Raw genomic sequence first — 12,440 nt, forward strand, 5'->3', positions numbered from 1 at the left:
TTGATCGTTAGTTGGTTGTATACCAGGATACATACCATAATATATACCTAATAGTACACGAGACAGTAAACCATTTACACTGTTTCTTTCAAAGTTTTACGCATGTTCATTTATAGATCAGTAAGTCTATGATTAATGCAGCAAAGTCTGTTTTAAAGAGGGTTTCTGTTTCATAGTCTCTCTCTTGAGTATGTGGCCACATTCCTCGGAGGTCGTAAAATCTCCTTATCATGCCCTGTAACCTGACACTGTTTCTGCCCTTGTGTTTGTTCATTTGGGCTGTGTGAGGAGTTTCATAAACCTTTGTATATAATGAATAATTAGTATGTGTCTGATTGGTCCATACCCTACACCAGGTTTGTGAATACAGGGATCTGGTGCACCAGCACCTCACCCATTTGGGCCTTTGGGTCAACTGGGAAAAGAGAAGTGGTGTTATCTGTCCTGCAGAGTGCTCCCTTTGAGTCATTGCAATCAGTGGAGCTTAAGCTCCTGTCTATGAAGACAGCGATCCTGGTCACTTTGGGCCCCCATCAAGAGGGTAAGGGGACCTGCAGGCATTTTCGGTTGACGAAGTGTGCCTAGAATTCAGGCCGGCTAACTCTCACGTGATCCTGAGACCCCAGCCTGGATACGTGCCCAAGGTTCCCACCACTCCTTTCAGGGATCAGGTGGTGAACCTGCAAGCGCTGCCCTGGGAGGAGGCAGATCCAGCCTTGGCACTGCTCTTTCCAGTACGTGCTCTCCGTGCTTACGAAGATAGAACGCAATGTTTTAGGACCTCAGACCAGCTTTTTGTCTGTTATGGTGGGAAGCTGAAGGGAAAGGCTCTCTCCAAGCAAAGGTTGTCTCACTGGATAGTGGACGCCATTGGTTTGGCATACCAGCAGCAAGATCGACCATGTCCCTTTGGTGTGACTGCCCACTCCACCCGGAGTGTGGCTTCCTCTTGGGCTCTAGCGCATGGTGCCTCGCTGACAGATATCTGCAGAGCTGCAGGCTGGGCGACAGCCAACACATTCGCAAGATTCTACAATCTCCGAGTGGAGCCAGTGTCCTCTCATGTAGGGGAGAGCCGGGACGATTGAAACCCAGGACGGATGAACCATTGAGATTTCCTTGAAAACCACTCACGTCATGTACGTCAAATTTCGTCAGCGCGTACAACACGCAATGCTGACCAGACCCACGAAAACCTTCCTTATTTACATCATGCCGTTTTGGAGTTAAAGCCAGAAAGCTGTTTTTGAGTGCGGTAAGTGAATTCTTTCGTGCGGTACTTTTTTTTCACTGACAAGTAGGGCTGGGCGATAAAACGATAACGATAATTATCGCGATATAATTTTCTCGATAAAATGATATCAAGAGTTCGATAAATGTTCGATAATGTTTATGCGCCAAAATTGGAACGAAACTAATTTGAACCGCGCGCCACACTGACCATTTATCAGCTCGGCCAGGGGCAGATTGGCCATCGGGAATACCGGGAAAAATCCCGAACGGCCAGTCTATTTCAGGCCGAAGAACCGGCCGGTGGTCAAAAAGTTTTTATTTTTTTTATGATACGCTACCGGCCTGGCCGGCCGTTCAGCTGCAGCAGAACACACAGCTCAGCTGTGTGTGTGTTTCAGACTGGGCCAAACCAATACTTTCAATCTGAGGGGGGATACGAGCAGCCCCTCCCAACTTGGACTGATCCTCATTTTTCCTGACATCCGATTGGCTCAAACCAGAGCCGTTGAAAACCTTTACATTAACCCAAACTAGGCGCAGATTAAAGGAGTTTACTTTTGGTCAGGTTTGGTGGGTTTGTGTGAATGCAACAGAGACTGGTGGTAAAAATGCAAGAAGTAAAGAAGAGAAAGAAATTGGTGGGGCCGAAAAATAAGAATTAAAAAGAAAAAAAAATTTGGCACAAGAGGCAGATAAATGCGCCAAATGAACAGACCTTTTTCCGTAGTGAAAAGGGTGCTGTGGCAGGAGATGCAGATGAGGAAGGACCCAGGCAAGTGTATTTTGACGATATACCTCAAAACTCCTCCGGTATCCCCTTAAATAAAAAACAAACAGTCCCTCAGGCCATTTAACTAACCCTCGTTATACAACATCACAATCTTGTTAAGCCGGTTTTTTGTGTGTGACTGAAAGTTGAAGTACATGCTGTGCATCATACTAGGCTCAGTGTCTAGCAAAATGTATGTTGTGAGAGCTTTTAACCACCGCAAGACTATGCTATATTCATTTTATCTACTCATTATTTGTATTGTATTTTATGTTTTCATATCCTTGGGAGCAAATCATGTGGATGCAAGACAATTTTTGTTTTTGAAAAAAACTACTGGTGAGTCACCTTTATTTTATTATTTAGGCTGGATTCATTTAATTTTTTGGCTGATTTTTTTTATGCTTTTTAGTTTTTCTTAAAGCACGAGACTAGGAGGAATATAATTGATTTCTTCAAACAGCCAATTATAAAATATCAGATTCATACATGAATTACTGTACGAGGCTATGTAAGTAAGATGTAATGTTTTATTAGGTTTGTCATGTTCAGCTACTCCACTCTTTATTTATCTATAAAGCCTATTTAGTTGTCTTTCCGGTTTCAGAGATTCCATGTTAAAAATCATGACTTGACTGACTTTGACTTGAAACTAATATTAGAGGGAAGGTTGCAGGTCATCATTTAATCAGTTTCAGAACATATGGAATATAGTGCATAAGTAGCCTATGGAAAAGAACAGACCTTTTACTTTAGTGTCAATAATTCTTATTCTAATATTTTGATGATGTTCCTTTTGCTCTGGTAGAGAGTAGCACTCCCTGATCTCACATGTATAAAATCTCAAGGAGGAATACACAAACTGATGGACTGTACTTTCAGTGCATCAGAAAATCGCTTGGTCTCCTCTGAGGGGGCATTTACACACCATTTTTAACTAAAAATGGAAAACTTTATGCGATTTGGGTGTTTATTTACAGGACAACTGCGTTTTGGGGGGCATGAAAACGTACTAGGTTACTAACGTAACCTCGGTTCTCTCTAGAGAGGGAACGAGTACTGCGTAATATCTTACGCTATGGGAAAAACCTCTTTTCCATGAGATATTGAAGCCAAAAATTATCCTTAATTTTGAATCAATGTAAAACGCGTTGCGACAGCATGCAGACATAGGCAAGGCGGCTCGCGTGCATATTGGCTGACCTGTGGCAACAGCAGCAGCCTATCCAGAGAGGCCCTGCGTGACGTGATACCAAATTACGTCACGTCCCGCCAGAATAGGCGTGGCCTTGGCCTATAAAAATAGCTCGGCAGGTTGATACAAACTGGTTTTCATCGCTGAAGCGAGCCAGAGCTGTTGTATGCATGGCAAATACGCAGTACTCGTTCCCTCTCTAGAGAGAACCGAGGTTACGTTAGTAACCGAGTACGTTCACTTAGGGACTGTTCGTTATTTATTTAAGGGGCCACCGGAGGAGTTTTGAGATCTGTAGTCAAAAAAGACGACCCTCCCTTCGCCAGTAATACATTTTTCTATGACCCTCCAAAATGATTGTGAAAAAAGGCATGACCCTCCCCTGGAAAAAGGCATGACATCTTTGCGCTTGGCAAAGATGTTCAGAAAGCCATCGTTTTTTTACAACCATGACAGACGACTAAACTCCTGCTTTCTCATCTTTCTAAGGCTGTAACGATAGACCAAACCTACAATTCGGTTCGTATCATAATGTTTTATTTTAGATTTAGATTTTACATTTTTAGATTTTCGGTGCTGATGCAGTGGTGACGCGTTCATGTAACAAGGATGGCGCTCCCAATGAAGTAGGCCTATCTTAAAGCTGCCACAAAGAACCGGCAAAAGTAATGATTATGAATATGTCAAATATAGCAAGGAGAGATTTTAATTGTTTATTAATAAACACGTTTTTTCTGTGTCAGTGTGTCGGCTTCAAGATGAAGTTGACGATGCTGACCTGCGATCTTCACAGTAACGTGCCAGAGAGAAATACAGATTTCATACGGATTACATAAGCAGAGAGGAGTCTGTTTTTCGTTTTTAAATGTTCTGTTTAAAAGTAGACATCAAGCTTTCTATATATTTCTCAAGTCTGTGAGGCAAGTAGCTACATTATACGCTGATTTTCCGTTCATTTATGAGACGAGAATCCAGTTCACGCGCCGGCGACTCCGTGTCATGATGATCTATTTTCTACTATGTTTACTTCTTATTTATTAAATCCAGTTAATTGGTTGATGAAACATTAGTTAAAATTAAGGTACATTTGATAAAAAATGAATTTTACATTAAATAAAGGCTTTGTGCTTTCTGAAGTCGCATTCAGAGCGGTCATGTCCGTAACGGAGAACTGTCACGTCCGTAACATTGTTTTTTTCCTCATAAATGCGAACACGAAAAATAAAATAAAAAATAATATTTTATGTTCTGTGGAGGCCGACCCTTCTTCATCCGGTTATTAGCCTACTTTTGTTTTGTGCAGTGTAGCCTAATTCGTAGAATTATAAAAAAATATTTGTTGCGTCACGTCACGTGTATTTTGCTCATATTAAATATAAAACGCATGTGTAGACTGATATTTTTCGAATGTCTTGACTCCTTCATTAAGGGATATGGATATATAAACAGATTCAGTATTAAATGCATTTTCTGATAATTTATATTTCAAGTTTTGACTGCAAATTTCACATCCATAACGATGGAATTGCCCAATTTTAAAGAATTTATCCTCAACTATTTTTTTTTTTTTTGGTGTAGGTCTGCATATTTTATTATGTTAACTTAAAATAATTCTAATAGTAATTTAAAAATGTGGTAGCCCTACGTCTAACACATCACACTCCACTGTTATTGTGGCAATTTCAGTAGATTTACTCACTAACATCTTTGTGGAAACACATAAGAATGGAAACTAAAATATGGTAGTATCGTACAGCGCACATTCTATCAGCTGCAGTTCTGGCGCCTCAGTCCCAATACACGCAACGTACATTCATATCACATGTTAATGTCGCGGTAGAGTTACACTCACAGGACACTGCACTTATTTGCAATCACAAAAGTTCATTATTTGCTCGTGCTTTAAAGCGATGGGGGGTAAACATGTCATTGGCGTTCTGTACATGATGCACTTTTTCTGAGCGCGTACTGAAGTGCGCGCGCACTGTCAGACAGCGCCAAACTGGATTTTTGTTGGGTCAGACCCATCTGATAGCGATGGGGGTCCAAGACCGAGAGAGCTACGTAAAGCTACATGGAAAAAATATTCACCAAACAAGCCACTCTGAAATTTTGCTGTTTTCATGAATACAAAAGTTGGGTGACCCTCCCCCTAGACTAAAAAAAGTTGAATGACCCTCCCCTCAACAAAGAATAAAATACATGACCCTCCCCTATTTTCCTCCGGTGGCCCATTCCATAAATACCAACGGTCCCTTACGAGAGTATCTCGTACTGCATAATATCTTACGCTATGGGGAATACAATGCAACATGACGTGCGTACTGCGAGGCCACGCCTCTCGTGGAGTGCGCTCTGACACCCAAAGGACAATGCAGGCCCTTAGAAGTGTAAGCCAGCACTATGGCATCGACTATCCGTCTGGATAGGCTCTGTTTTGATGCGGCCAGTCCCTTGGAGCGTCCGCCAAACAAAACGAAAAGCTGCTCGGTCTGTCTGAAGGAAAATAACCTGGGCCCTGAACGGTGTGTTGAGGGATTTGGGCACGTACCCGTGCCTTGGTTTGAGTATGACTTTTGAGTCATTAGGCCCAAACTCCATACATGACACGCTTACTGAAAGCGCTTGTAAGTCCCCTATGCGCTTAACTGACTCGAAAGCCATAAGAAACACCGTTTTGAAAGACAGATGTTTCATGTCTGACAAATGGATTGGCTCGAATGGGGCACCTTTCATGGCTTCCGAAATCCGTAGAAAGGTACCACACAGGGACTGAGGGGGGTCTGGGAGGATTCAGCCTCCGAGCTCCCCTGAGGAATCGCACGACCACGTCGTTTTTCCCCAGTGACTGGCCAGACGTCGGTTTTGCAAACGCCGCTATGGCCGCCACGTATACTTTGAGCGTGGATGGGGTTCTGCCCTTATCCAGCAGCTTCTGAAGGAAGGAGAGCACTTCTGTAACCCTGCAGTCTACGGGTGAAAAGCCCTGAGCTTGACACCAGGCAGAGAACACTGACCATTTCGAGGAATAGAGCCGTCTAGATGACGGGGTTTCAGAGCCGAAACGCATTTCACGTCGACCCTGAGGCGAAACAGACCAGAGGTCCATGCCCGGGGTGGAACTCGCGCTTTCAGCCATAACTGCAGTGGGTGCATGCGAAGCAGGCCCAGCTGAAGGACCGAAGATGCTGAGGCCATGAGGCCCAGAATTTTTTTAAACCTTTTGAGCGGGACTATAGAGCCGCGGCGGAAGGATTTCGCGGCGCGCTGAATGTCCAGTCCGCGCTCCGGCGACAGACGTGCTGTCATAGACAGCGAGTCCAGCACTGTTCTCAGAAAATACATTTTCTGGCTGGGAAACAGCGAACTCTTCGCCCAATTGACTGTGAGACCCAGAATCTCGAGATGCTCGAGTAATGTGGTTCTGTGCTCTATGAGCTCTGAGTGTGATTTAGCAAGAATCAGTCAATCGTCCAAGTAGTTCAAAACTCACATGCCTCAGGATTCTGAACTGGCGCTTCACAAGCACTCTGTTCAACTGTCGCAGATCTAGAATGGGTCTGAGACCCCCGTCTTTTTTCGGTACCAGAAAATATCTGCTGTATAGCCCCCCTTCGTTCTGAGCCTGAGATAAAGGTTCTATGGCCCCTTTGCTCAGTAGTTTCGCTATTTTGGCTCGAAGTAGATGAGATACTTCGTTGTTTACCGTGGTTTCGACTCGCGCCGTGTAACGGCGGGGACGTCGAGCGAACTGTAGCGAATAGGCTCTTTTTATAGTGTTCAACACCCATTCTGATACCCCGGGAAGCTTTGCCCACGCATCTGCGTGAATAGCTAGGGGTAGAATGAAATCTGGGCTCTGGCCGCGGCATAGCAGTGGCTGGAGAGCTCCGGTGTGCTGAGAATAAACACTGTGTTTGCAGTTTACGAGGCGGGGGGCGCGCTGATCACTGCGGGCAGCCTGACCGCGCTCGACTTCTCTATGACAGTTTGTCGAGAGAAAGCGAGCGGGACGAACCCCGTGGGGTCTAGCATGTCTGTGAGGGAATGTAGGTGCGGGACAGCGGGCACACTCACTGCACTGAGAACACCGTCGGCCTGATCTGACTCAATGTGTGCTGGTTTCGTTTTTACAGAAACAGAGGGACATGCGTCGTGTAGTATTTGTGGGCACTGTTTCGTGGGCACATTCACTAGATTTAATGCACAATCGACATGAGTCGACTTTATTCATGCTAGCCCTGTACTGTGGCGGGCTGTGTCTGTGTGTGGGAATGGGCACTGAGACGTGGGCATTCTTACAACACTCATTACACCATCGGCCATGGCCGGAATACCAGAAAATAAACTCTTTTTGGGATTTATCTGGGTCGCTGTAAAAATGGCGTTTGTGTGCAGGCAAGCGGGCTGTGGTACAGGCTTGTTTACTGCGAAATACACTGGAACAGTCATATTGTTTGGAACTGAACGAGCGAGAAGTTTCGGTGGAGTCTGGCCGCGGCGAGACTTAAACACCGTCGTTTTCCTAGGAGGCTAGGAAGACTCTGAGCTGACTGTATGTGTGTTGGTTTCGTTTTACAGAAACCGTGGTACATGCAGTGTGTAGTGTTTGGGGGCACTGGGTTGTGGGCACATTCACTACATTTCATTTACAATTGACATGAGTCGATCTCATTTGTGAGAGCCCTGCACTGTGGCGGGCTGTGTTTGTGTGTAGAAATGAACACTGGGCTGTGGGCATTTTTATTACACTCATAACACCATCGGCTGTGGCCGGAATACCAGAAAATACACTGCTTATATGATTTTTCTGGGTCGCCGTGGGAACGGCATTTGTGGGCAGGCAAGCGGGCCATGGTACCGGCTTGTTTACTGCAAAATACACAGGAACAGTCGCATTTCCTGGAACTGAAAAGCGAAAAGTTTCGGTGGAAGTCTGGCCGCGGCGAGACTAAATTTTATCTGCTGCGAGAGCTGGGATCGAACACGGGTCTCTCGTGCGAAGGCTTTGGGTTTCGCCACTGAGCTACAGGGGGAAAGAGCGTCAGTTTTGTGTGTGTCGGCGTTTGTTTGCAGGCGTGCGTGTTATACAACAGGCTCATTGCTGCAATATTGACATTTTCAGCCGCTCAAACTAAGAGGAGTTGAGAAATGTTTGAGAAATGGAGATTGGTCCGGCCTCGGCAGGACTAAAGCACACTCTTTCCTCATTTTGTTCGTTGACGCACGCCCACGGGGGGCGTCAAGCAGATAAGAGAACGTCATCACAGTTTTGTGTGTGTCTGCGTTTGTTTGCAGGAGTGCGTGTTATCCAACAGGCTCATTGCTGCAATATTGACATTTTCAGCCGCTCAAACTAAGAGGAGCTGAGAAATGTTTGAGAAATGTAGATTGGTCCGGCCTCGGCGGGACTAAAACACACTCTTTCCTCATCTCGCCGGTGACACACGCCCACGGGGGGCGGGGTAGCTTTCTTATAACGTAAAGAAAGCTAGCCGCGGTTTTGATGCTGGCCCGTTTCCCTGACGACTCGCGGGCAGAAGGGGGGAGGTCCACAGAGCTCGCCCAATCCTCACTGTCCGACGCCAGGATAGAGCAGCTGGCCTTCTCTACAGATGTAGATATCTCGTCGTCATAATGGCGGAGGCGGAGGCGGCGGCCGTCAGTGAGCGACTCGATTGAAGCTGGTGAAGCTGGCGGGCGAACCAGCGAGCTTTCACGGGCTGAAGAAGGCTCAGGGACCCGCTGAGTACAGTGCGGCACTACAGCGGGTGGGAGTGCAGACTCTGAGAAAAAATGCCAGGCGCGTCCTCAGAGTCACCATGGCAATAGCTTGCAATGATGGCAGCCGCCGTCAGCGAGCGCGATAGCTGCATTATCCTTACCCTGGCGGGAAACGCAGATGAAATGGTGGTCCCCGTCGCTGAGTGCGGCTTTAAAAAGACGCAGCTCTTTTAGATAAAGAGAGAGAGAGTGTGAGTCGCGACGGAGAACACACACTCCCAGCAGAGTAAAAGGAAATAAACGACGGAAAGCGTAGCTGGTACGGCGGCTTCAGGCGGCGAGGTGAAGGCCAGCGGCTTCAGGCTCGAAAGCTCGTCCCGCAGAAGGCTTACTCTTAGACGGCGCGGCTTCTCACTCCGGATCCAGCGATGCAGTAGTGCTTCGCTGAAGAGATGAAAATCAGTTTGTATCAGCCTGTCGAGCTATTTTTATAGGCCAAGGCCGAGCCTATTATGGCGGGACGTGACGTTATTGGGCGCGAAGCCTCTCTCGATAGGCTGCTGCTGTTGCCACAGGTCAGCCAAATTCTCACGCTCTCACGCCACACCCCCGATTTCTCATGCTGAAGTGTCAACCCGGTTGGTCAAATGGCTGAAATATGAGTTTATCTATATATCTACCTGTTGAGCCACTCCTGATCGACTAGTTATACCGCAAATTAGTTAAAGTATCCCGTAATCTAGAGCGAGCGTGCATGCGAGCGTGCATGCGAGACAGATATTGTGCTCCAAACCGCGCCCGCGCACGGCAGAGAGGTAAGCAAAGGAGAGACCTTGCGTCATAGGTGTGTCCCCATACACCACCCCCTGTGCTAGCTTTAACACAGCAGGTTGCGATAATCGGAGAGAATAAAGAACATGCATTTTCTAAATGCAACTAAGCCTAAAACAATGTTTGATTACTACAGCACGTTGCTTAGGACAGTATGCGCAATAATACTAGAAGCCTAAGTAACAAGCATATATTCGATAACATTTGCACTAGCAACCACCAGTACAATACTGATAGCAAGTTGCTGAAACAACAGGATATTGCTGATACCTGATAAGCTTAGCACATCATGTGACAATGACACCATATAAACCTAAAATACAGCCATGTTCCAAATAACGACTGGGCTAAATAACCTTAAAACAACAATGTTTCCAATAACAACTAACAACTTTTAGAGCAAGCAGTTTTCAATACAGCAACTCGATATCCTTTAAAACAAGCATTTTTAGCTACCAAATAGCCTTTATTTATAGTCCAATATATACTTCTGCGTCGAACTCACACCGTAGCTACGTCGTAGGCTGTGTGTAGCACGTGTATCCTACGTGTACAAGCATGTTTAAAAAAACAACAACACGAACTTGAATTAATCTGAGGTGAAATCCTTGTGGGAAACAAATTCCTCTCGCTAAATTCCTGATTGCATGAATCCTTGTGAGATGATGCGGTTTGCCTGCTGAATTTTGCCATTTAATTAGCTCCTGAGAAACGCGATAGCTGCTGATAATACTAAAGGAGCTTATATATGTATACAGTGATAGGCGTCATATTCCTATAGGTAGACGTGGATCAGCTGAGAGTCAGCTGATGCAAGTTGACTAACATAACCTGCAAGAACTAACGCTACGCTTAAGATTAAACATTTTCAATTAATAAAATATTAATTTATACTATTTACTTAATGACTATTATTATTTATTAATATTTCTAATATTTTAATATTAATCCATTAATAAAAAAGGATTTACATTTTAAATTTTGTTAGCTAATGGATGTATCCCGTCTGAAAAACCAGCATGTAGAACAGGGCAGGACTGAGACAACATTTCAGGCCGGGAAATCTCACACTCATCCAGGCCATCCTATACACCAACAACAAATTCTGAAAACCACTGACAACCCAATTTTTTGTATGGCCATCACATAGAGTTTAAATCCTTAGGCTGGGGCCGTGCAAAATAATTAAAAGTTCTCTCTTGAACTGCTCCTTCATAAATGATGTGTGCCACTGTCAGTAATGTAAATCCACTATGTAAAGAATCCACATGTTGATGCATTACTTTACTTACTGTATACTTTTGCTTTGAATATTTTTGCATCCTCAAGAGCCTGTAAAAAGAAATGTGAGCCACGATATCTACAAAAGGAAATCCCCTCTAGAAAATGAATCTCCTGAGGCACAGAGGATGCAGGTAAGATTGTTGACATTGTCATAAGCATGTTGAGGTATGTCATCACAATTTATGTACAATTTCTGAACAAGAGTCAACAATCTTTGTACTATTTCCCTGAATTTAAAATAAATATTTTCTTTTTTCTGTGACTTTCCTAAAAAAAAATATTGCTGTTGACCAACAGCCAATCAAAACACATCAGGTGTGTATATGATTACTTTTATTAAGTTAATTGTGATTTAAATTTGAAAAACAGAATTCTGATTTATGTTTTTTAATATTCTGTAAGAATTTTTTTTTTTCTGTAAGATTTAATTTTCAGTCTAAATCTGAGATAAAACTCACCCTGCAATAAAGCAATAAAACGCACCCTGGAAAGAAGATCTCTAAAACCGAGCACGGGACATTGTCTTGTCCAAACTTTTCTCCTTCCTTCTCTGCACCCCCCTCTCCCTCCTCTGTTCCTTTCCCCCCTGATTTAAGGGAGAATCCTGTTGTCCTCTGTGGGTGGTGTCACCCACCCTTGTGCCATTTAGGAGGAGCTAAACTGAGCCCAAAACCACCTCTTCCATGCTGTACCTGTCCCATGATATCCCCAATTTGAAGGTCAGCCTTTGCCTCTACTACAGATTTCTTTGCTGACCACTTTCTACCAGTTTTTACCACAGGGGCTGCCTCCCTTACACATTTGTCGCGTGACTCTGCTAAAGTAATTTCCAGTCTGACCTTGGCACACTTAAACTCCTCGGTTAAAGCAGAGACTGGCAGCTGCAATACTCCTTTACTATAAAGTCCCACTCTGCTGAGGCAGCATGGAACTCCCAACCATTTCCTGATGTATGAACTTATTAACGCTTCCAGCTTATCCACTGTTGTCAAAGAAACCTCGTACACAGTCAGTGGCCACAGCAACCTTGGCAGTAGACCAAACTGAAAGCACCAGAGTTTTAGTTTGACTGGTAGAGTGCAGCTGTTTATGCTCTTCAACCCTTCCACTGCTTGTCGTCTAACTTCTCCCACTCGAACTGTGTCCTTTAGATCCCCATCGTACCATCTCCCTAGAGTCTTCACTGGCTTCTGAGAAACTGTTGGTATTGCCTCACCATTAATGAAGAATATTTTATCTACTACCTTGCCTTTAACTATTGAGATGCTCCTTGATTTAGAGGGCTTAAATTGCATTCGTGCCCATTCAACATTATCTGTTAACTTCCCCAATAACCGATTAGTGCAGGCTACCGTTGTAGTCATGGTTGTCATGTCATCCATGTATGCTCTGATTGGTGGTAGT

At 44.6% G+C, this 12,440-nt stretch overlaps 1 protein-coding gene across 1 annotated transcript in view; it reads left to right on the forward strand.

Moving 5' to 3' along the window:
• The first annotated feature begins 2,036 nt into the window (after positions 1-2,036).
• b4galnt3a (beta-1,4-N-acetyl-galactosaminyl transferase 3a) overlaps positions 2,037-12,440 on the forward strand; it is a 63,894-nt gene continuing 53,490 nt past the window's right edge. Inside the window, exons 1-2 of the mRNA XM_077234007.1 lie at positions 2,037-2,341; positions 11,082-11,167. Coding sequence (XP_077090122.1) covers positions 2,158-2,341; positions 11,082-11,167 — 270 coding nt within the window. The 5' untranslated portion in view covers positions 2,037-2,157. The remainder of the gene's footprint in view (positions 2,342-11,081; positions 11,168-12,440) is intronic.

This window comes from Siphateles boraxobius, unplaced genomic scaffold, assembly GCF_051911475.1.
Source record: "Siphateles boraxobius isolate OS27281-9 unplaced genomic scaffold, OSU_SipBor_1 19, whole genome shotgun sequence".
Taxonomy (NCBI): domain Eukaryota; kingdom Metazoa; phylum Chordata; class Actinopteri; order Cypriniformes; family Leuciscidae; genus Siphateles; species Siphateles boraxobius.